This window comes from Zonotrichia leucophrys, chromosome 4, assembly GCF_028769735.1.
Source record: "Zonotrichia leucophrys gambelii isolate GWCS_2022_RI chromosome 4, RI_Zleu_2.0, whole genome shotgun sequence".
Taxonomy (NCBI): Eukaryota; Metazoa; Chordata; class Aves; order Passeriformes; family Passerellidae; genus Zonotrichia; species Zonotrichia leucophrys.
The window spans coordinates 50,529,481-50,553,746 of record NC_088173.1 but is presented as its reverse complement, the minus strand read 5'-3'; the positions used below and the strand labels follow the sequence as shown (position 1 = coordinate 50,553,746).

General features: G+C 48.7%; 1 protein-coding gene across 3 annotated transcripts; it reads right to left on the bottom strand.

Annotated features, from left to right (window-relative positions):
- Window positions 1–657: 657 nt before the first annotated feature.
- NDNF (neuron derived neurotrophic factor) lies at window positions 658–23,816 on the bottom strand. 3 transcript variants are annotated; one of them, XM_064711630.1, is made up of 5 exons: window positions 23,760–23,816; window positions 22,793–22,947; window positions 4,639–4,836; window positions 3,578–3,702; window positions 658–2,705 (listed from the first exon to the last, which is right to left on the bottom strand). In XM_064711630.1, the coding sequence occupies exons 2-5, from the start codon at window positions 22,807–22,809 to the stop codon at window positions 1,315–1,317; spliced, it is 1,731 nt and encodes a 576-aa protein (XP_064567700.1). In that variant the 5' UTR covers window positions 22,810–22,947; window positions 23,760–23,816; the 3' UTR covers window positions 658–1,314. The 3 variants fall into 3 exon arrangements, with proteins under 3 accessions (XP_064567700.1, XP_064567701.1, XP_064567703.1); XM_064711631.1 differs by lacking the exon at window positions 23,760–23,816 and adding an exon at window positions 23,163–23,220; XM_064711633.1 differs by lacking the exons at window positions 22,793–22,947; window positions 23,760–23,816 and adding an exon at window positions 21,178–21,577 and having other exon boundaries at window positions 659–2,705.
- Window positions 23,817–24,266: the final 450 nt, after the last annotated feature.

Genomic DNA, 24,266 nt, shown 5'->3' with positions numbered 1-24,266 from the left:
TGATGATTAATAAATGTAGTACTAGTGTGGTCTCGGTTTCATCCAGAAGAATAAATAGAGCTAGCTGTTCAGGAAAAGAAGAATTCCAGTGGGAAATAAAGACAACTGTTGTGACATTTTTCTTCGAAAACAGCACATTCAGAAATAGAAACTGCACGCATGTTGGAGAGTTTTTAAATTTTGTGACATGCTGCAAACATAAGGAGTTAGCAGGCAGAAAAGCCAAGTGAGCTGGGTGAATATCCAAATCTGAAATCTGGCCAAAGGGAACAAGCAGAGCTGGAATTGTGGTAAAACATGTGTTTTTGAAGTAAACACCATACTAAGGCAGTGGAAGGGGTACTGATCTCCACACAAGTGACAGCAGTAAAGAGAGAAATGCTAAAAAAATTTGCCTTTAGTTTAAGGATACAGCAGCATCCAGAAAGCAAGTGCTTCCAATGACAATCTAGCAAAAAAAATAACAAATGACTGTACAAAAGGTCTGCATAGCCTCTAACTCAGACTGCAAGCCATGATGAAACAGGAAAACTAAATTCAGTCCAAGTTTCAGCATGTCTCATCTGTCCCCCCACCTGTCTGTGCACCTAGAATGTCAAAAAAAAAAAAAGCCACTTTCTTTGGAGCAGTCAACAAAAACTCAGTAATATATAATCTAATATTTTTTAATTTTATGTACAGGAATATAACGTTATGGCAACTTTGTACATGAAATACATACAGTATTTGAACATGAAAATCAGCTAGGTAAGAATTTACATTAGCAATGAAACTGCTTCATATGCAGCCCAGTTAATACTTAGTTTAAATCTGTATTTTATTGGGGGAGATTTTAATAGTTTACAATCATAGAAACATAAACATTTAAAACAAGACTCTATAAAATAATTTACAGAAACCCTACCATCTACACTGAGAGAAAGGGCATATATCTGTGAGTTGTGTGTGTGAGAGTAACAAGGTGAACAAATGATGTATCTCAGCCTCTTAAAGTATAAAATAATTTAGAAGCAGTTCATGCAATATGGAAGCAAAGGCCTGCCAGTTCCTCCGAGGTTTTCTCCTACCTTGGACATCTACTGAGCATCACATGTGGGTCACTGGACACACGGTAACACTGCTGCCAGGCGCTACCAGACAGCCTCAGTTCCTCCAGACAATGACTTATGTAAACATAAATATACAAGCTGATATCTTTTCTACACAGTACAAATACAGGTCACAACTTTTCAGCTGTGCGAGTAGTCAATCCGTACACTTGGAAGCGGGATAATGCTCAGTCCAGAGTTCCCCGTGTTCCTCTGCCCAGGGGCACTAACAGAACTTCCTGGTTTTCACCAGTTTGCTCTGGTATTTCACCGAATGCCCGCCATGCCCTATGACATAAACATCCAGCAGGTAGGACTTGCCAGGCTGCAGGCCTCTGATTGTCTCTGTGGTCACTGCCTTCTGGATGTTCTGGCTGTGGAAGTATTTACACAGAACCTTCTCCGACTTCTTCCTCGCGTCTGGGCCCAAGCACTGGTTCTGCTCTCTCTTCTTCTGCTCTTCGTTGTAATTGTCATCCACCTCCCTCTTGTAGATGCAGAATTTGTTCCTCTCCTGCGTGCCCAGCCACGCCACGGTGACCGAGGAGCACGTGCGGAGCTTGTCAAAGGCTTTGATACGCGTGTCTTCGGGAAGGGAAGGGAAGGCCTGCTTGTTAGGCCTGCTTGTAGCCAGGATCTTCAGCATGGAAGCGCCTTTCTTGCTGCCCTTCAGCCTGATCAGGTACTTGGCTTTTGCTTTCCCCCGGAGCTGGAACTGCCGCACGCCCTCCACGCTTTGAGACAAGAGGAGTTTTCCATCCCTCCTAACTTGGATCTGAACAGCATCCAGGCAGGAATGAATGGAAAAGGTGACTTTTTGGTGAGATGAAACAGGGGCAAAACGTAGAAATTTGGCTCCCTTTCTTTTGATGAACACATCTGTAACTTTGCCGTCCTTCAGCTCGACTGTTTTCTGCTTCGCCTCCTCCTTGGTCCTGGCGAAGGTGCCGACGTAGGCGGTGCTCATGTTGGTGTTGGTGTTCACTGCAAACATGTCAAAGTAGTACTGCGTGTCTGGCTTCAGGTCAGACACGGTGAAGATGTTCTTGTTCCCAATACAAACTCTGTGCAGGTCAACTCTCGGCTTTGGGGACGTTTGCCGCCCAAACTTGGACGATTTTAGGAAACCGCGTTCTTTGCCAGAGTTGTTGTCTGCAGGGAAGCCAAAATGGGCAAAGTCAAAGGGACTGAAATCCAGACCTGGCTTTGGAGCCATCATGAAGGCATCGTCAGAGCTGAGCTTGGCTTCCACAGCACAGAGGCTTTTGAAGTTGTGCTCTTTGTTGATGACGATGCAGTACTGGATGGGCTGTCTCAGTAAGGAGGCCGTGGGGCTCGGCTTCCACGCCAGCGTCACCGTTGTACGTCCCAGGGAGGTGACATCGATTCTGGGATCGTAAGGTAGCTCAGGATAAGGCTGGTCTGACTCTGGAGTCGTGGTTGCATACACTTTAAAATGGGTGTCTTTCTCTGTGGACAGCAGATCCAGCTGGTACAGCCCAGAGGGGGAACTGGAGGACACAAAGTACTCCACATCATTGCCTTTGTAGGAGAAGAGCTCCGTGCCTTCCTCGTTGGTAATCTGCTGCTTCTGCTGCTCCAGGGGCTCTGGGTCACCTGGAACACAAGCAAAAGAAAACATTTGTACAGACACTCTCTGCAACTGTGAAAAAACAGAACTCTAAAAGGCACATTTTACTACATAAGATACAAAAGTGAGATGGAAAAGGAAGGTTTTGTCTTCTGAGGAAGATGTAATTGATCAACACTTATGTCAAAACAGAGAGGAAAGTTGGTTTGGCACTCAGGTTAAACCCAAACACAAAAGAAACTCCACCTGACCAGCGTTAATGGACTCTCATGAACAGTAGCTAACAGCTTCCACTGGAGCGTCAGGCATCCCACCTGCAGTTGCCATGCATATTTCCCCAGGGGAAACTCACTCACCTGTCTGTTCCTGGATGTGGACCCTTGGCTTTGGCTGTCTGAGTCACACTAAAATTTTGTTGCTAAACACGGTGGGGACCAGAGGTGTGCCTGCCATAGCACGTGGTGTGTGGGACAGGTCAGCACATGTGTCAGAGGCTCTGGCAGCCCTTTTCTCTCCTGAGCAGCAGCTACACAGCTCAGTGTCTGGAGATGAGCCCTTCCAAGGGGTGGGCTCAGTCCTGCTGCAATGCCAGCCCTGCCTCTCCAATTTTAGCTTGTGTAAACACCTCACAGCAAAGCCCCCATCAAAATGAGTCACTCTGGGCAAACACAGTTTGCTCTGGCAGCATCCAGACCCCTGTGACTGTAACCTCAGCTTTTACTTCTTTGTAGTCCTTGTCCTTTCCATGTTGCTGCCTGTTGTCAGTCTCCTGCACTGGAAGACTGAAACAGCAGGAGATCATAAAGACAGGCCTGCTGTGAGACTCAGTGTTTGAGGAACCTTAAATCCAGGAGAAAAGCAGGGAAGGGGACAGGGGAAGTTGCTGATGGTTTGTTACCTGATCCTTCCCCACTGGCTTCCTCTGGGAGCTCCTGCACACTCAGTTTCCACTCCAGAGGGGCATCACACGGTGTCACTGTCACTGCTAGGGGAGTGTTGTCCTCTTCCACCACGAAGAAATACCTAGAGGGAGGGTGACAGACCCACATGTCAGGAACTCCTGGTGGCAGCCAGCTGGCAGGGCTTGACTGGACACCACCAGGGATGGTCTAGGTGGGGCCACAGAGCCAAAAGTGTTACCAGCAGGCAGAGGGAGCATGGAAAGGCTGGTGGGCCAGAGCTAAGGAGCAGGGCTCACGCTTCTGTGTCAAGGCAGAGCAGAGGGCTTTCTGGCCTCCTGCCCTCCCCTCCAGCAGCTTTACTTTCTACTCCCACACTACCTATATACAAATAATCACAGAGATATTAATAAGGGGAACAGGATCTCTCCTGGAACTTTGGGAGATGCTCTTCCAAGCAGGACACACATTGTATCTAGGCAAGCACATAGAGGTACAGACACACCCAGCTGCCCTCCCACATCCCTCCAGGCACCACACACCGCCTATTGTAAAATGTTCCTCCCCAAAGAAGGCTGGAGGAGGTATGTGGTATGAGGCACATAAATTCCCTAAATTCTCTGGAGCCTCAGGTTCTTCCCCAGTGTTTTCTGACCCACAGGGTGAAGTTTGGGAAGTGGGGATTTCAGACCAGGCTGCCTAATGCTGCTTCTTTAAAGCACGGTAGGGAACAATGAAGAGGGACAAGTGGGGTGGGTCAAGCCTGTAGTTTCTCATTTCCTTCCCTTTCCCCTTGCCTCCAGACATGGTTAGTGGTCCCACTCCAGGGAAATTCTGCAGTCTGGAGGAGCTCTGGTCTTATTCGAGGAATCAAATAAATTGGACAGACCCTCAGCTGGGGAGGCCAGATTGGGCTGCAGGCTCACATGTTTACTTCACCAAACAGAACACTGCCATTTATATTTTTCTGGTTGAGACTCAATTTTGATCTCAAAGCACCCAGCAACCACAGCTACTCCCTTCAAAGTTCAGCTTCCTCACTTGGGCCAGGCAGAAATACCTTTTGGGGGTGTCTCGGAAGAGGTAGCTGCTGATTTCAGCCCCGTCAGGGATGACTGAGGAGTCGTGGAAGAACGCCTTGTCCCGGATCTGCATCTGGAAGAGCTCCTCATCCCTGGTGGGCAGCTTCTGGGGCCTGGAGCCCAGCGGCAGCAGCAGCAGCAGCAGGAGCGGCAGCGGGCAGCGCAGCAGGAGCATCCTGCAGCAAACAGGGGGGTCTCACCTCAGGAGGGGCACCACGGCTGTGCTGGGACTTGGGTGCGCCCACAGCAACCTCACTGCACTTGGTGCTATGTAGGCACCTCCACTGCCACACAAACACCAGGAAAACTCGTTGTAAGCGCTGAGCTCAGACTGTCACCAAGATTTGCCCATCCTGGGCAGTGCCCGAAGCAAGCCCAGGCACTGGTTTCAAGCTGGAATTGCTACCAAAGAGCAAAGCCTTCCACGTGCTTTGCTGAGTAACACTTTGATGTTTTGCCACGGCAGAAACGGAGCAGGCTGGCCTTGGGAGCTACAGCAAGCACAGAGCAGATGGAGGGTACATCGCCCTCGCTTCCCCTAGGAAACTTTGGTTGGGCTCCCAACAATCCTCTGGAAAGTAAATATTTCCAGTGAAACTGTTCTTGACAAAAATAGCGAATTAGGAAAACATGTGATACAAACCCACACATATTCAAAGCACATTGGTATTAGCATGCAATTCAGCAGGGCTTAATACTCAAGCCTGATGGGAATTGCAAAACACAAAAGCAAAGAATCCTTTACAAATTTGGCATAATAATTCATAATCTTAGCCTTTCATTATTATGTCTATAACTAGGTCAGAAATTACTACCCTAACATATACAGTGGGACAGGCTGAAAATCTCCTTTCAGTAGAGTAAATGATCTCATCTATAACGGCTGTGGGATGGGGGGGAGGAAGGGGAAACAGCCCATTTCTGGTACAAATGTATCAAGTTTAAATTATTAAATGATAACCAATTTTAATTAGGAGAAGAAAGAAAAAAAAATGTTTAGGCCATTACCTTAGCTGTGTTAGCACTGATTTTGGGGAGAAACATGCTCAAAGCTGAGCTGCCAGGAACAGCTTATCTTGTCTCTAGGCTGAGTGTGCAGTCATGCACTGCTCTGGGTACTGCACTGTGAAACAATTACTGTTTTATAGCAAACTCTTCTTTTTACCTCAAAGACCAAATTTGTCACTGAGATATTTTCCACCACCCCTAATATTTTATGTAAAAGTAGAAAACACAAAGCTCCTTGAGAAGCTGCACCCTGTAGTCCAAGCCACACTACAACTGCTCTTCCTAAATCCCTCTCCCTGCTGCCTCCAGCTCCCCTTCCGCCTGTCCTGCCCTCAGGACAGCAAAACAGCCACCCACAAGCTGCACAGCAGGGCTGCTGACACCAGCAAGGCCGTGGAGGGCCATTTTCACCCTCATTTTGCTGCCTCTGCCATTGTTATTTAATCATTGCTTCCACCAACACGCAGGTTCCACCCCACTCACCCCTCCTCTCTGCTCTCCCCTGATATCAGCTCGTTCCCTTCCCCCTTTCTACTGTTTTCTCCAACTCCTGCTGGCCAGCTCAGTTCCTTTATCTATTTTCCCATTGAAATCAGTGATGGGACAGGGAAAACACATGGCAAACTCAGCAGGATCCATGAGTGACCTGCACCCTCACAGGATGCAACTTCAGCTCTCAAATGGTGTGCTCTGTTATCCTTTGGGATGGTTTCATGACAGGTTACTGCAGTGCTCTGCCCTACAGAAGGGAAAAGAGTCCAGGGCTTTACCCAGCACATGCCATTGCTACCTACAGGTAAATCCTGATTTAGCTTTCCCAGCCTTTGTCAAAATTTATCCCAAACAGGTCCTGAGTTAGCTTTTGATCACAGTGGATATAGTTCCTCAAATTCAGACTGGAGTGTTGATACTCACCAGCAAAGTTAAAGACATTTCACCTTTTGGAGCAAAGATCATAAGTCAAAATAGTTGCTGGCTTGAGTCACCAAAGGCAGCAGAAAGCTCCTCTCACACAAAGCACGATGAGTTTCGTGTGCTCTAACACGCTGTTTATTGATTTTTCGAGTATTATTGTTGGCCAACAGGGATGAAATTCCTTCCAACTTAATCACAACAGTTACAGCAGATTATTTGGTTAGGTAAGGAACTCTGACGCTTTCTGCAGACAGCGTCCTCCACATGAACCCCCTGAAACTGCAATCCTGTGTATTCCCATAGTCAGTTCCAGTGCAATGGAACCTCTACTAAAATAAACCATTTTGATTATAGGCTCAGCTTCACTTCTTAAATAATTTCACTAGCTAATGCACTTCAAAAACTTCCATAAACAGTGTTTCTGCCCCCCTTAACAGCTACAGAGCAGTGACAAGGTACAGATTTGTCTGCAATTTCTTTATCTAATTATAAAAGCATTTCGGCTTAAAAATAACTCCAAAAAGACACATTAAATTGAGTTCTATATCCCTGCCCGTCCCACACATGAAATACCTTGCAAAGTTGTCAACTGTTACTGAAAAAGGAAACTTTGATAATCTCTGTTCTTTGACAAATTAATAGAATTTTGAGTGCTTTCCTTTTCAGGTAGCTAACCTCAGAGGCTTAAAATGGGCCCAATTTTCATGCACAACACTTCCAAAAACAGGACAACAGCAAAGAGGCATCCAAACCTGGCTCACAGTTTTTGGAAGCTGTGCTGTCAGCGTTACACCACCCTTTCACACCAGTTAATAAACAGATTTTAGTTTTTGCAGAGCACTCATTATAATTTGGCAGGGTTTCAAACTAAACCCTCTGTAGTTTACTCATGCAAAACATCAAGAGCAAAGCAAAAAGCCCATTTATTCATCCTATGCTTGTTTCTGGGCAAGCTCACCAGTGACTTTGACAGAGTCCCTCAGAAAATGCACTTGCTAGATGTGAGCCTGTGAATTCATGCTCTGCCACCCAGTCCTCAGAAAATCCCACAACAATTTTCTTGCCTTGGATTCGTTTTTAGAATCTAGGTACAAGCAGAGGCCTAAGCACTGCACTGCTAAGCCACACAAAATACGTGAAATACGTTGTGGTTTTTTTGTTCTCCAGGCTGTGCCACCTCCTTAAATGTCTTTTATTCCGTTTTCTACAAGTTTGTCTTGTTTTCTTTTCTTTTAAACTCTGAGTCAATATTTTATTGATATATTCCTGCTGACTGGAGGGATTTTCCTGCTGTTTATCACTGAATTTAAGAGAGTGCCAAAACAAACAGTCCTAAGTGAAATAATAAGCACCGTTTTCCTTCTCCAGGATTGCAAAAGTGCCCTCTAATGGCCCGTCTTTACCTTTCACTTCTTCCCCAAACTCTGTCTGGACTGAGCCTCAAACCCAGAGGGAAAAGTGCTGCTGGCTGGGGAGTCAGAGTGTGTCGCTGACATTTTTTCATAGAAATCCTTTCTTTGGGACTTGTTCATTTTCTGGGAAGCTGAAGCCCCAGAAAGAGAATGTGAACAATGATTATCAGCTGTTGTGGAATGCAATAAGATGCACCTGAGATTGGTTCATGTTCCATGTGTACAATTAAGGGCCATCCACAGGGCAAGCTCTCTAGAACACAGAGACAGAGAACTCTCTTGTTTTTAGATTCCTGCTATTCTATTCTTAGCTTAGCAGTCTCTGCAACCTCTCTATTCTTTTTAGTATAGTTATAATGTATTATATATTATATATCAATAAATCAAGCCTTCTGATCAAAGAACAAGATTCTCGTCCTTCTCTCACCTCAGCGACCGCCTCAGGTCACTGTAATAAGAGTGAGCATGGGGCATCCCGAGGGTGCCATCTCCTCCAGGCAGGGCTGCTCCCAGGGGACAGGGCCACTCGGTTGTGCCTGCTGGGCACCACGGAACCCGAGCAGGCTGAGGGATGCCAGGGCAGGTGGCCAGGGTTTCCTCGGGTTTGAACCCGGAATGTGGCAGGGCCATCCCCAGGTGAGCAGCTCCCAGGCTGCACAAACACTGCAGGAGCAAGAGCCACACCTCAGGGCATGTTTGCTCAAAGAGCCCAGCTGTATTTACCTAAAAAGATCAACAGATGAAAAAATACATGCTGTACATTGGAAAGGGAGATACATGATTTTAAACACTGCAAAATGCATCACCTTGCCAGAGGCTTGGGGCTTTTTCCTTCTTTCACAAAGAAGAAATAACCATTTTATAAATGGCATTTTATCAAGTTGAGTTATAAGCACATACACGAAAATAATCGTTAAGTCAGGTCGTGGGTTTTATGACAATTACAATTAATTCCTATCTTTTAAATAATCTCCTTCCCCAACTTTTCCAAAACCCCACCTGCAAAAGCCCTACACAGACCTCTCTCCTGCCTTTGAGACCTCCAGGTAACAAACTCCATCTGCAAATCTCCATGTAAACTGCAATTAGGACCAGAAGTGGAGAGGATAATGGGATTTACAGCTGGCTCAGGTCCTGAGTTGAGGGACAAATTAACTGGAGCTGTGGCAGCACCTCATGGGGTTTTCCCACAGGCTCAGCAGGGCACATCCTCAACCCAAGCCAAATGAAATCTCCCCATTTTTGATTTCCCTGCTCAAGCTGATGGTATTTTCTGGCTGACCTTTTTTCCCAGCACTGAAATGCAGCTGTGCAGGGTATACTCTGTAAGGGATCAGAGGCTCCCTGCCTGCATCCCACCACAGAAACCCCACCCAGCAAGCCAAGAATCCATTTTGTTTGCCTCTTGGGGATCCAAGCAGTTGGATCTGTTTGGGCTTCAGTGTGCATTTATTTCACACAGGTACTCACCAAACACACCCATGCCATGGAAAAAGGGAGCAAAGTACTGGATTCACTACATGCAACACCAGTACCTGTTCACAGTCATCTTCCTTCATCTATGGAAATACTTTGCTTTACTCCTCAACTGTCACCCAGACCTGTGAAGGACTTACAATACCAAAACAAAAAAGATCTGGGTTTACCTGGAGCAAATCTGTCTGGGATAACCAAACCCTCACGTAAATTACAGAGAGTGGGAAGAGCACAACTGTAATTTAGTGAGGATAATTTCAAGGCACTGCCTGACACCGTGCTTTTGTGTTGCATTTCTTCTCTTTTTATTGTATGGGTGGTTAACTTTTTTTTCCTCCTTACGTCCTATTTTTAAACTCTGGTGTGCTGGGGGTGGGGTTTTTTTCTGTTTACATTACCCTTGCTGCATCTCATAATAAGTCTGCAGATTTATTGACGTGATTTAAGTCCAGCTTTGGAAATAAAAGGGCACTGTGTGACTTCTTTGACTTATTATAGGAATGCTGCAAGTAAAGAACCCGTGAGCTTTTCCATTATACACTCCATTTCCAGAGATATATGCCACAAATACATGCACCTCAGCACACACAGTTATCACCTGAGCAACAGAGGAGTTTAAAAGTGCTTATAAATTTGGATTGCAATGCAATTAGTTACTTTTAATGTGCCAACAAGGAAAAATCATACCTTTGCAATTTAAGCATTTACTGGGAGCTGCTCAGTTTGTTTGTTTAGGGGGAGACCAGAGGGGAAAAGTGAAGGCCTGTTGTTTAATGCTGACTATTCCCTAAAGGATGTGGAAAACGCTTGGTATGTTTTTCATTTGGGCTTTTTTGTGGTTCCTTTTTTTTTTTTTTTTTTTTTAAATCATCGCTTTTGAAAACTTGCTGTCTGCTCCTGCCTGGTGCCTGGGGAAAAGCAGGGGCCAGGCAGGGCTCTGAGACCTCTCCAGGGGCTCGGGACAAGAAATGCAGCCCCAATAGGAATGCAAGGCTGTACCACTGTCTCTGTGGATTCTAAAGACCAATTTTTTGCGCAGTGCCACAGTCAGCTTGACGTGGCAGCTCCCATTGGCAGGACCAGCTGTAACTGGGAGGGCAGGAGCTCTCAGGGACCTGTAATCCATGGATTAAAGCTCCCCAAGTACACAGGGACACGACGGACTATAATGGTGCCTTTGAAGCATGGAGACTCCACCGTGTCAATAATCTGTGGATTAACCAAGCACCTCTTGCAATTCTAACTCAACCCACAATTTTCCTTTGCTGGGAAAATTATTGTTTTAGCCAAGCAAATCGCTGTGGCATTACAGGGAAAAAAATACAACCATTTAAAAATAGGAAGGTTTGAAGAAATAAGGGTACATTTCTACCAAATCCTAATGAACAACAGTAGCAGTGAGCTACAGCTTGGGGGAGAGGCTAACTCCAAAGGGGCATCATTAGAAAATGCAGAGCTGTCTCAAATTAGACATGTTGCATGAAAAGCAAACATACTCGGGGAGATAGGATATCAAAAAAATCAAATTTTACATGGACTATTTTGTTTCTAAGCTGAGACTTATTTATTTTTCCACTTTTAGTGGAAACAGATTCAACCCCGATCACATCAAAATCGTCACCCTGGAGCTGGTGGCAGCTGGACGCTTCAAAAACCAGCTGAGCCAGGAGATGCCATTTGGGACGCTCAAGGAAATGCCTGATAGTTCTCCTTGTTTCAATCAGAGACCACATACCAGTGCTCCTCTCTTTCACAGCCACCTCTGCCCACGGGACTCAGCGTCGAGTGTCAAACCCAAACAAACAGCGCGGCCCCTGCTACAAAGCTCAGCTTGTTCCTGCAAGGGGGTGGCAGCAGCACGGGAAGCAGGGATGTGCTGGAGCACGGGGAGGCAGCCAGCTGCCAGCCCTCCCCCCAGGACAGATGTTACCTCCCCTCGCCACTCCAGCACCGGCTGGGTCCCTGCTCCTCCTCCCAAGCCCGTACAAAAGCTCCAGGTGGCTGGATGTCACTCCTGGAGAGGGCAGGCGTCATGGGATAGGTGACTGGTACCAGCTCCTGCAGAGAAAATATGTCACACTCGGAGAGGCTGACCCAACTCGGAGTAGAGGAATTTTTTCCATAGTCTCAGCAGGGGTTGAGCCCCAGTAGGAGAAATAAGGCAGAGAAATGTCAGTTTGCACAACCAGGCCATTTCAGATAACCAGCCCCGAATGCCACGCAGCTCTACCACAAATCTTTCAGCGCAAGCGCTGGGGGTGTTTTATAATGGAAAGTAATTATTATCCCCTTGTTACGAGCAATAAAAGTAGGGCAGAGACTTTCCTTGTTCAAGGAAATCCCAATATAATCCTTTCCTTTAATCATAAAACAATAGCTACTTTCCTTGGCCAAGGCATTCCGCCTTCAGCACAGCTCTCCGGGTGTAGGTTGCTCTCTCTCTGTAATGAATTTCAGCAAGGGGATTAGCGGGGAGGAACACACAAACTATTACAAATTACAACCAACACCAGCCTGTTGGTATTTGCTGCAGAGTTTCCCACTGTTCCTCTGGAATACTTCAGGATGACATTAGGAGTGAGTGCCCTCGACAAAATCCTCCAGGGACAGCATGAAATGTCAGGGCATGATACAGAGCAGGAACAGAACCAGGATCTGCATCCTCAAAGTGCCGGGGCAGGAAGGCTTGGGAAGGTGCTACAAGACAAACCCAGAGCCATTAACTTCATTAACTACCAAAGGAGATAAGGTTGCTTGAGCTATTCCTGGGGAATACTGCTGGCACAGCAGCTGCTCCTGAACAAGGTGTTTGCTAAAGGGGAGAACACGAGGGGCTGGCACAGGGCAGGGAGCTGTGGGACAGGCAGGGACAGGCAGGTCACCAGCGTGACTCCCAGAGCAAGAGCAGAGGAAGCTGAGCTCCAGCAGCTCCAGCCAGAACCTGAGCACTCACATTCTATGGAAAGCTGTGCCATGAGCACACTGGAATTCCTTATGCACTTCTCCCTTTCTAGTTTTTGGTTGGTGATTTATAAAGGGAATATTGCTTGGAAAAGCTGTCAAGTGCAGAGGGGCTGATTCTTACAGCTTCCACCAGACATGCAGTTTCCCTCTGTGTCAGGAACACCACCACACACGTACACAGGATTACAAACCACAGCCAGCCCACAGGCATTGCTATTCCCACTCACTTCCCTACATCTACACACAGAGTATTCCCACAACAGTGGCTCAGGAATTCTCCTTTGCCATGTCACCACACCACCCTTATTGCCACCAAGGGTTTCTCACCTGCCATGGCACAGAGAAAGGGCAGCAGCTTTCCAGAAAGCTGGAAGAGCAGAGCAAAACAGCAGCAATAACAATGCATGGTGCTTGTCTGCAATGCCTGGGGAAGAGACTGCATCCCTGTGCTGCCACCAGAACAGTGTCCTGCAGTGGTGCTGACCCGAAAGGAATGATGAGTTTTCCTGCTCAATTCAGAGTTTGGCCCTGTTTTTTCTAATATCCAATCCAAACCTCCTCTGGCACAGCTTGAGGCCATTTCCACTTCTCCTATTTGGGAGTAGAGACCACTACATATTACTGGTAATCACAGTAATATATGTTATATTTATAGCTGATCCCTCAAAATTTCAAATCCCTGAATTATCATCTGAACACAAATCTTTCTGATTGCACTTACTATCCAAAACTGGATTCGGTTTTAGTATTTTCTACCTTCTGCTTTAAAAGTATGCAAAGGAAACCTTAGGCCCTGCAAGTCCTTAATGAACCCTCAAGGTGCTCTCTCATAATGATTTGTTGCATATCAGAGTAACTTCACAGATGCTGTGTCTCATTTTCCCCAGCTGAAAAAGAGCTGCTGAAAATATGTAAACATTTGTCAAGTGTTTGAAAATGGAAAGTATCAAATGTAGTGCTGAAGCTGTTGGTATTTACATATTTCTACCAGCAACTCTTAGCATCAGACCTGGCAGATCTCAGTCACAGCAACAAAGACTCCAAGATCCAGCACGGATATTGCCTCCCACATGGATCCCCACCATCCCAGGAAGCAGCACACACCATTTCTTAGCACAGGTTCCTGAGGGGCTGCAGTGGCTGAGAGCCAGGATGGCTCATCCTGGATGAAGCACATCCAGCCTCAGCACTGCTCCTGGGTACCACTCAGCAAATCCCTCCTTTGCATGCTCACACTTCCTAAATCTTGTATTTACTCCCCCAGCATCCTGCTTAAAAAAAGACACAGATTCCAACAGATAAATTAGCTCAATACATTAGTGAAAGTTGTTACTGGAGGGCATGAGCTGCTTCCTAATTTCTCAACTAGCTACCTGCTGTTCCCACCATGGTGCCTGACATTTCCCACTGCTTCCAGAGAAAATCCAAACTTCCCCCAGCTGCTCATCCCGCATCACTCAACCCCTCCAGTGCAAAGAAGCCATGGCAGAGCAAAGATTTGACTCCAAAGGGCACTGATGGGGAGACAGTGAGGCAGAGCCATGGAGATTGCCTTGGTCAGAGCTGACACAGGCTCAGCTCTCTGGAGAGGCTGCAAGAGCCCACGAGTCCAGGCACAGCTCACCAGCCCCCAGCCCGTCACACCAAAGCAGGACAGGAGCACATTTGGGGGCTGCCAGTCTTCAGTCTTCCTTCTAGCACTTTGATGTTTTTTAAGCAGTGGACTTGTGCATTTCCAAGCTGCAAAGTCCTTCCCAAGTGCAGAAGGGATGGGTACTCCAAAGGGATATGTGGCGCCAGAGGTTCAAACCTGCCAGGGTCACCTGCAGAGCTGTGCTAAGGGGTCTGAAAAATCAGATTATTGCAAGGGTTGGTTTCAGCTCCACTTTGCTGCTGGGCCAGTGTTCATTTGTGCAGGCTGGCAGGGGAAAGGTTACCCCTTTATGTGCTGGCTGCCAACAAAAGCCGAGGGAGCCCGTGCAGGCGGGGAGGCCGGGCTGTCATGGGTGAGCGAACATCCAAACAGCCCCAAAACCTCCTCCAGCCCTCTTATGGCAACCATACATCCCAGGCTGACAGAGCAGGAAAGGAGGGACAAGAAGGGAGGAGTTCCTGCAATCAGAAAGGGGGAAGACGTGGTGAGAGCTCTGGTGTGGGATCCAGTGCTGCTTTCCGGGGGTGTCCGTCCACCAGCGACTGGAAATGGCTACAGCATTCCTGGATAAAAGCTCCTGCTAAAGGATAAAACGTCATTCCAGCATCACTGCTGATCATTGCTAAACCCCAAAAGCTGTAAATTCATAAAACACTATCTGCTCCTTGGTGCTTTGTCCCCTCAAAGCGTCTCAGCAGAGGCTTGGCCATGAGGGGAGCTCTGCCCCCAGGCCCCACTTTGCCCCCACACCTTTCACCAAGGGCCACAACTGGGGTGTGCCCAGCCCAGGGTGAACAGACCCTCAGGGACCCCACAGTGCCCAGAGGGATGCTCATGCACCCTGTGAGCAGCAGGCTGAGCCAGGGCATGGTTTGGGCCGCTAGAAACGCACTGTGCTGAGGTCTATGAGTTTTGCATTTTCTAGTTGAAGTCCTAATTGCCTGGATTTTCTCATAAACACCTTGCAACTGCTTTTTGTTAGATGAGAGGGAATTAGAATGTGCTCCATAAATTAACATAGCAGATTTCTTTCCCTGAGTCTGCCACCCTGCTATCACACACTTGCAAGAGATGTCTTAGACTCTTGCTTTAAAATACCTGCTTAATTCAAACATTAAATTTAGACTTGTTCACATGATGTGAGAGGGTCTTAAAACCTACTTATTTTCTCTCTTTTTTTTTTTCTGACTATTGTACTCTAACAGGATTATAAAAGTTTTAATCGACTGATATTAAATCTTCCCTGCAAAATTGTAACTTTAATACCCCCTAGGACCATTAGACTTTTATTCATTATTTCTCATTACTGAAAAATCAGTTTGAAAGAGCCCCTAGGGTCTTCCCCAAATAAGGGTAAGATCCTATTAGTTGTACAAATCATACTCAAGTAATTCTTACCCAGGAGAGAAAACCCCCAAGGAATTAAACACAGATTTAGTAGCCAAAGGAAGGGAAGGAACAGGGACTAGAAACTGTTAATGCTGCACATTGATGTTTTCCTTCACATCCAGAGACCAGCTTGGCTTTCCTACACCATCCCAATCTGTAAACTGCTAAATTTCCATCAGGTTTCTGGATTTCAGAACGCTGGGACACATTTAGACTGTTTGACTAAAAACAAATTAGCAGTAAATCTGCTGCACCTAAACAAAGTAGAGAGAGACAGAGAGAAAGAGAGGGAGCACTCACTTCTTCACAATATTCTGGCTGCTTTGTACAAACATCTTCCCTGTCCAACCATCCCTGCAAATGTGTGTGAGGAACCCACAATCCCACCGTGCCTCAGCTCGTCTGGGGCTGCTCTGTCTTGGTACCGAGCAAGTTAAAGGTGACAAAGATGAAAAGCATCATTTTTCTCACCCCCTAATAAAGTTTCAACAAAGTTGTGTTTCCTCAAGTAATACAGGGGGGAAAAAAATGGACTCAATTAGGCAAACAATGCTTTTCCCCTGTAAATCACAGGGGAGGTGTCGGCCTCGGTGCTGTGTCACCTTGGGAGCGTGCGAGGGTCACACTGGAGGGGCACTCATATCCGGACCCGTGGAGCAGGGAATGAGGCAGGAGAGATAAATTATTGCCTCTTGCTGCTCAGTTTTCCAGGTGCTAGCAGCAAGTACCCACTGCCTCCTATCTCAGCTGTCACACAAGCAACAAACATCTCTCTAACCCCTGAGTTTAATTACCCTGAAGACAGAGCAGTCCCACTTGAGGCCAAACCTGAACAGCCCTGAGAAATCGGTGAGGAAAGCTGACAGTACCTGCCTGGGTGTGAGGGCAGAGCCCAGGGCGAGATGCTCTGTGCAGGATCTGCTGCTCCCCTCTGGTAACTCAGGCATGTTTGTGCTCAGTGAAGCTGCCCTGCAGCAGGGCTGGCTTCTCAGGCCGCTCCTGCTGCTGATTACTCCAGTGACATTCAAACCCCATCCTGTAAAATGCCCCCCATAAGGTTCTTGGGGAAGCTGGACTATCAGCTACCTCACACATGAGGTGACATGACACACTGCCTGTTTCTGACGTGTCCCACATGACTGACGTGCTCCCTGTGGAGCAATCAAAGCCATCCATGCAGTCATGAGATTTTCAGCTGGTTCCTATTGCAGCTCTGTGTTAACATTTATCCTTCTCCTGTGCAGTGGGTGTCCTTGCATGCAGCAAATGAGAAAATGAACTCTGAGAGAAGAAACTTCTTTCTAATATTTGTTCTCTTTTTCTCACATCTGAATGTATTTCCAGCTTTAAGCACACTCTCCTGGAGTTACGATTTATTATCCTGACCTGTTCCCCAATCTAAGGGCAAATACTTCCTCTCTAATGACATCTTGTTAAAGTTTTCAAACAACATCTCCTCAGCCTTCAAAGCTCCTTCCATCTATCCACAAGCTTATCTGAGTTGTCTTCTCAGGCAGAAACTATCCCTGTTTGATCTGATGAGGATTTTTGCCACAGAAGTACATCTTGTGATGTGAAACAGAACAGTTTCTGCACTCTGCCTTTTCCCCAAAGCAACGCTCACTCACCGCTCTACTCATGAGTTAGCAGAGCTCAAGCAGTACTTAAGTCCCTTCTCACTGGTCTTGCCTGGGATATTCTCCTTCCTTGGGTGTAATTCTGATTCCATCTAGTTTACTGCCCATACAGTCAGTGACACCAAAACGCAGAGCTCGCCAGCGCTCAGTGTCACACCAGGTGCTCCATGATCAGGTAACCATCGGTCTCACAGCCCGTCTGTACTCTCTCACAGGGAACTTAGATTCCAAACATGCATTCCTTGAACCTATAAACTAGCTGGGGTTATCCTCCCCGATGCTGGGGCATTCCCAGCAGCACATGCACCAATCTGTAAGAGTTTGCAAACTTGTTTTTTGCAAACGCCCTTCCCTCCTTCTGTCCAGTCCGCTCTTCTCTGCATTTTATAACCAAACAGGAAAAAAAAAAAAAAAAAAAAAAAAAACCCAAAAGAAAGCAAACCCTCCCGCTTTGCTTTACCTCTCACGAGTGGCCGAGCTGGCAGCCCCGAGCAGCTCTATCGCCCCCCGGGTTCCCATCCTCACCCCTTCGGGTGCCGGGAAGGAGGAACGCGAAGGAGAAACGCGGAGCTCTCTGAGCTGCCCCTAATGCAGAAAACGTGCATGTTCGGCGGGGGCGAATGGAAACCCGCCCGCCCTGCCCGCAGTGGCCGTCGCTACAAATTAGCAAAGCTGCCTCCAGTCAAAGCCGGCCAGGCACTGAGAAGATAAATACCCACTTAGCACAGCAAAACAAAACCAGCCCCAGAAAGATGCGAGACCCCGAAGGGGGACTGAAACAGCCCCTTGCAAACAGTGAAGTAATGGGCTTACAGTTTTATTATTCGTATAAAGTTTAGTGACTTCAAAATGAACGCGAAGCCAAGCAGGACTTGTTATCCCACTAAAATCTGCGCTGTAACTGAAGCCAGTGCCCAGATGTTCCGTGGTAAAATCCACCGCCTCGCTGCTTAAAAGCACCACATATCCTGACGTACAGTCCTGGCTTGCCTTTATCCAAACCTACTTAGATTCTGGATTGTTTTTCTAGCAATCCTTTCAACTGCCATGGGAAGCATAAAAGGTGGTCTCCTACAAAACCATTTGGTACCAGCTTGAAATGTAACCATTTGCAGAAATAAATCAGGATTTCTTTTTAATAAACTGTTTGTCGCCAGCCTCTCGAGACATAAATCGTAGAAGAAAAAGCAGGATCTGAGTTTAATAAACATCTCATCTTTTTATATATATTAAGGCAGAAGACCCTGGCACACTTCAGAGTGAAACATCCAGCAAACAGCCTCCCTCCAACCCTGCTAAGGGCATGGCATGGAGCAGAAGGCCACTGCATGGATGGAGCTTTCAGGAAAGGGTTTATCCCTTCATTTTTAGGGGACACCTAAGGTAGTCAAACCTTCTAAGAGGGACAAAGGGGACTTGAGGACGCCCTTGCTGCCCCTGCACGCAGTTCTGCTCTGTGAGCAGGGTTGCTTTGAGGCAGCCTGGGCTCTCGGAGCACTGAAGGATGCTCAGGCTCCAATGAGCTGCACTCACAGCCATGGCACCGAGCCTGCATCCCAGCCTGGCTCACAGGAGGAGGACAGGGACACTGGGAAAGCCCTGCAGATGGGCCGGAGCTGCGTGCCGGGAGCGCCGAAGGACACACGAGCACCGGCTCTGCAGCGAAGGCATTGCAACCGAGCGGGGAAGGCAGCGCAGGCGTGACGTGATTTTGAACAGCTTGCTTGACAGTTTGCACCAGATTGTATTTATAAACATTGGGGAAACCTCAGAGCTTTTCCTCCGCGTTTCCGAAGTGCTCACCCACAACAGCACAGGCGCGCGCGGCGATCCTACACAGCTCTGCCTCACCTCGCTGACAAACTTCTCACAATTAAGGAAAGGGGCCCAGAGTCATCTCGGTGGGATCAGCATCCCACACAGTGCTCAAATTCCCTCTCATTTCACCACCAAATCCTGACCTTCTCCAGGGCAGCTGGGACATGAGGTGACCTGCAGGCCCATGACGCCAGCAGCATGTCACACACATGTGCCACCACCTGCCAGGTGTGGTGGCACCAGGGAGCTGCTGGCAGAGCCCAGCATGTCCCCACTCAGGAGTGGCACATGCATATTTTGTCACTTCACTGGCAGGGCTGCAATGATATGCTGTAGTGCCCACCCTCCACAGCACAGAAATCAACAGGATTTCTGTCCAGGGCCACACAGAGACAAGGAGAGTGGGATGCACCCACAGTCCTCATCATGGAAACGTGACAAGGAATTTTGCAGACGTATTATAAAGCTCTCAGAAAATTAAGAAGGGCTCATTATCTGCTGACACAGAAAGCTCACAAGGAACAAACATCACTGTGCTCACAACAGGGTCAAACAGCCACAGAACCCTGGATACACCCACACATGATGCACTACTGCCTATCTCACCACTTTCTTAATGGCCAAGCTAGAAGGTAAAAATCACCCAGTGTTTTAACAAGTCCTCTTCTGCTTCAAATATCAGCAAGTTTTAAATTCTAGACATTGCTCTGAGCACTTCAGAGAGTTGCAGTGGCACTAGAAAGCTGACCTGGGCAGCTCTCCTGCAGGTACGTGTTTCGCTGTGAGGCAGGAGAGCACGGCCTGGAGGATCAGGCATTCCTGACAAGAAGCAATCCAAAGTACCATTCCTAAAATAGCTCAGATTCAGCAATTTTCAAAGTAGGCTGAGCAGAAACACAAAGTTTTTCCCTCTCCTCCCTCATGGCACAGCCAAGGGTGCTGATGGAGTCCAGCACCCAAGGGCTGTTTTTATGGAAACCAGGCTATGGCCAAGCCTGCAGTGCCTGGCCAGGGTCACCGGTGCCATAAATCACTGGCTGCCAGCCGCCCAGGGAGGAATTCACCCTCACATCGCTCTCGCCCCTTCCACTTTTACAGACACAACTCCACTGTCTCAGCCAGGCGTGAAATGGGTGGGAGCCCAGCCCCAGCGCTGGGTGGGCTGCCAGAGCAGTGTGACTAAGGGATGCTCCAGTGGAGACGGTGCCACACTTGTGCCACTGAATGTCTCCTGCTATCTAAGGCTGCTCACAAACAGCCAGCTAGAACACGGAGATCCGGGAATTTACGGCAGGGACCTTGCCTCCCATCTGAGCTCGCCTCCTGCAGCTCCGTCTAGCCACGAGAACAGCGATACCGTTTAATTGTTCTAATTAACATTGTAACTAGATGCTAACCAGCTCCTTTGGTGGGGAGAGGAAATCCAAGGGAAGCTGCAAGCTTCAGGACCCGCTGACTGAAACCAGCCTTCCAGAGGCTGCCTAGCCCACGTCGGTGTCGACCGGGATGATTTCCAGAGCAGCCCCGGGCGGCATGGCACAGACAGGATCACGGTCATCCCTGGCATCACGCTAACCCGTCCGGGGAACCAGGGCATTGCTACCGCTCAAGTGTTAAATTCATCCGGAACAAACACGCTCAGAGAATCACAGCTTTTCAAAACCCAGCGCTAAGGTTTAAATACATAAAAGTTATATCTGCAAGTGATTAAACAGCGCTTTGTAGCCATTGTCTCTGCGCTGTTGAAATAAAAACAGAACCAAGGCTGCACGTAGCAAACCTCAGCACTTAGATCCTACCGTAGAGTTTTCTGTCTGCTTTTTTTCGGTAGCCACTTTTTCTACCCCGAGAAGCACGAATGATGCTGGCGGAGTCGGAGCCGCTGCCCGCCTGGCACACACCGGCTCCGCGGCAGCCGCACGGGCTGCGGGGCACAGGCCCGCCGTGGGCTGCAAGAGGGCAAAACCGGGGAGGAAAAAACAAACCTCGAAGGCGAGGGAGGGATCCGGGAGGGCGCCGGGCTTTCTCCCGGCAGCATCCCGCAAAAGCCGCGGCGCAGCGGTGCCGGGACGCGGGCTCAGCGCCACAGCCGCGGCTGCAGGGACGGCGCCGGGGTGGCCGCGGCCCCGCTCCGGCCGAGGCTCCCGCAGCCGGGTCGGGGCACGGCGCCCCCCGCCCGCCCCGGGGCAAGCGGAGCGGGCTTTGCCGGCGGCCCCGCTCCCCGCCCCGCTGCCGGTGCCTTACCTTGCGGCGTCCGGTCCCGTCCCGTCCCTCCCGCGGCGGGCGAGGCTTGGGTTGATTTTTAGGGGGGCGGCTGTTGACCTAGCCCCCCGCTCCGGTGCAGACGGGCTGCAGCGGGGACTGTGTCACGCACGTCCCTTTGCGCTTTATAGCCCCTTCCCTTCCCCACCCCTCCCCGCGGAGAAGGGAAACAAAAAAAAAAAAAAAGGAGGAAAAACAATAAAAAGCTGGGGAAAGAAGCCGGGAGCCCCGCGGGCACCCGCCGCTGCCCGGGGCGAGGGCACGGCTCCGGCTTCGCCTCCCGGGAGGAGCCGCGGGGCGGCCGAGCGCCGGCAAAAGTTTGGCGGAGGGGGCGCGGAGCGGCGGCGCCCGGCGCGTCTCGCTGCTGCTGCCGCCGGGGCGGGCAGGGGTGCCCCGGGGCGCGGCCGCCCCGCCCCGCCACCGCTCCGCCACCGCAGGGGCGGGCCCGGGGGGAGCCCGCGGCACCGCGGGGAGCCCGGCCCGGCCCGCCCGCCCCGCGCAGGGGCAGCGCCGCCCGGCTTTGTGCCGCGCTCGGCCGCGCTGCCAGAGCCTACTCAACATCCATCTTGGAGGGCTGGATCCTGCCCGAAAGCGAAGCCGGGACGGGGGAATGCGGAGGACGCGGCGCTCCCGCTCCTCTTTCACGCGGGCGCTGCTTGAATCGGTCGGGGCTGCGGGAACGCTGCGGAACATCTCAGCAGCGACGGAGGCGGGAGAGACCGTCAAGGGTGCGTGAGATACGGGATTTACTAAACCCTCCTGCAACTGAGCAAACGGGTCTCGAAGCCACACGTTCAACCTCTCACCTTGTCCCTCATCACGTTTTGGTCAGAGGCAGCTTTCAGGTTTGGGGGCCGAGGGACAGTTTTCTTACTATTACCTGAGAGCTGCAATGAAAAGAAAAAAACGATCCTTTGCCATTTAAAAACAAACCCATCTCTTTTTGTTTCCTTTCTGGCACATCAGTCATAAAAACGCCAAGTGCTACATAAGCATTAAACAAGTTATCACTGATAGCAGCTGATGGGTAATTCCTAGCAGCTAATCATTCCTGCCCTATTATTTCAACAGATTTGGGGAGCAAAAATTAAGTAAACCCTCTCTTTTTTTTTTTCTTTTTTTCTTTTGCAAGACAGCTGAGCAAATCTGACAGCAATGTCTCAGTAGAGGGATGCAAATTGTCATATTCTGTAGGGCGACGTGGAGGGTGACAAACAGCTCCACTCCGTGAAGACACAACCCCCAGAAGAGCTCATGCCTTCAGGGACATGCAGCTGTCCAGACCTCTGCTAATTGCCATTAGTTAGTGCCACTTACCTCCCACTCTGTCAACTCACAGAACAGCAGGGTCCAGCCAGCCAGCATTCTGCCCAAGGGTGTGCTCAGAAATATAAGTTCACTGACCAAAACCCAGGACTAAGAAAAGGAGCTCTGTGGGAGCCTCTACCCAGTTATCCTGTTTTCACATCCCTATTTTTACATATTTAACAACTCTAGTCATCTTTTTCCAGTAGGCTTTAAGGGTAGGAGTTTAGGGAAGGGAGAAAGACAAAGTTTAGGATAAATTTATTCATGTTTAAGGAGAACCAAAAAATACCTGGTAATACACAGCATCCCGACTTCTTCCCTTCCTAGAGGGTCGTCTGCTTCCAACGGCAGCACCTCAATGAGAAAATCTCAGCAAACTACATGTGCTCCTCTTCTGATGCAGAAGGCGCAGAGATTCGATCATCCAAAAATGGGAGAAGCTGACTAAATGAGAAAGCTGAAATTAGTGAGGAAAACCTGGTACATTCTGACGAGCCTCCCCCCAAGCCTCCGGAGCGTGCGGGAGCCAGCAGAGAGGGATGTGCTCAGGTGAAGGCAGCAGCTACCTCCGGGTGCAATTCACGGCTCAACAGGGTTTTGTAGAGCCTGCAAAGATGGCTGGCTCGGGTTTGAGGTCATTAGAGGTAAAATATTGCTACCCAGCCAAAGAGCTCTGGAGACCGTGCGCCTCACACGCAGGCAAACCGATTATTTTGAAGCCAAGGACAGTTTTAGTGCTATTGTTCTTAGGGGGTATCACTGTCTGTGATTCCAGGGGAAGCAATGTGACATCCCTGGGATGTTATTTGCAGGGGTGTGTGCACACCAGCTCCTCTGCACAGATAACTCTTGGTTTGGATGCCTGCAGTTCCACCTCTATTGCCGCTGTAAATCTGTGTTGTGATTTAAAGCCCAGCACAGAGCAAGGCTCCCAGCCAGAGGCACAGGCAAAGCACTTGCACAACAAGATTCAGCTCTCCCAAAATTTATAAGGTACAAAAACAGTCAATGCAGATACAGGAAGCAGATTTAGGATTTAGATGCTGGAAACTACGGGAAGTCTGGAAGGTGCTGGGGCAGCCTCCTAAACGGAAACCAAGCCATGAAAGCCAAACACAGAAAATTCTCTCGTGTAGGTGATTACTTCGAAATGCATTAAATAGTAGCTGGGATAGTCCCAGCTGCTATCCCAGCTCCCAGAAAACTGGCATTGAAATACTCCCCCCTGGAACCAGAGATGATTCACAATCACTTACAGGAACAGGCATGGTCACGTACAACACCCAAGGCAAGAAGTCCTCACGTGTGAAATGCTGTTCCTTATGTCTTTGGGTCAAAACTGAGAAACTGAAGAGGCAGAAAGAGCAGCAAATCTCCAAATGATTTCTCTCTGGGCACTCATGTTCTCCTCCCACCCTCTGAGAGGCTTCCAGGGAACCGATGAACCAAATTATTCATCCCCACGCAGTCCCAACCTCTGTCTGCAGCCATGCATTGCTTCCTTGGGGGCTGAAACAGCTTTGATTCCAGTGAGCAAATAAATATCCCAAATTTTGAACATCTCTAATTGGATCCCAAGGAGGGCTGTAAACTGCCTGGGTAAGAACTGCACTCCTCACAGTTTCCTCACGCTGGGAGGCCCCGTTAGAGCGGATGGATAGGTACTACCAGGAAACAAGATGCGTGTTATGTACGATGAGAAAAAGAGCAGGAAATGTTTAATAAGCTATCCAGTGAAAAAAATCCTGAATAATAAATCTCTC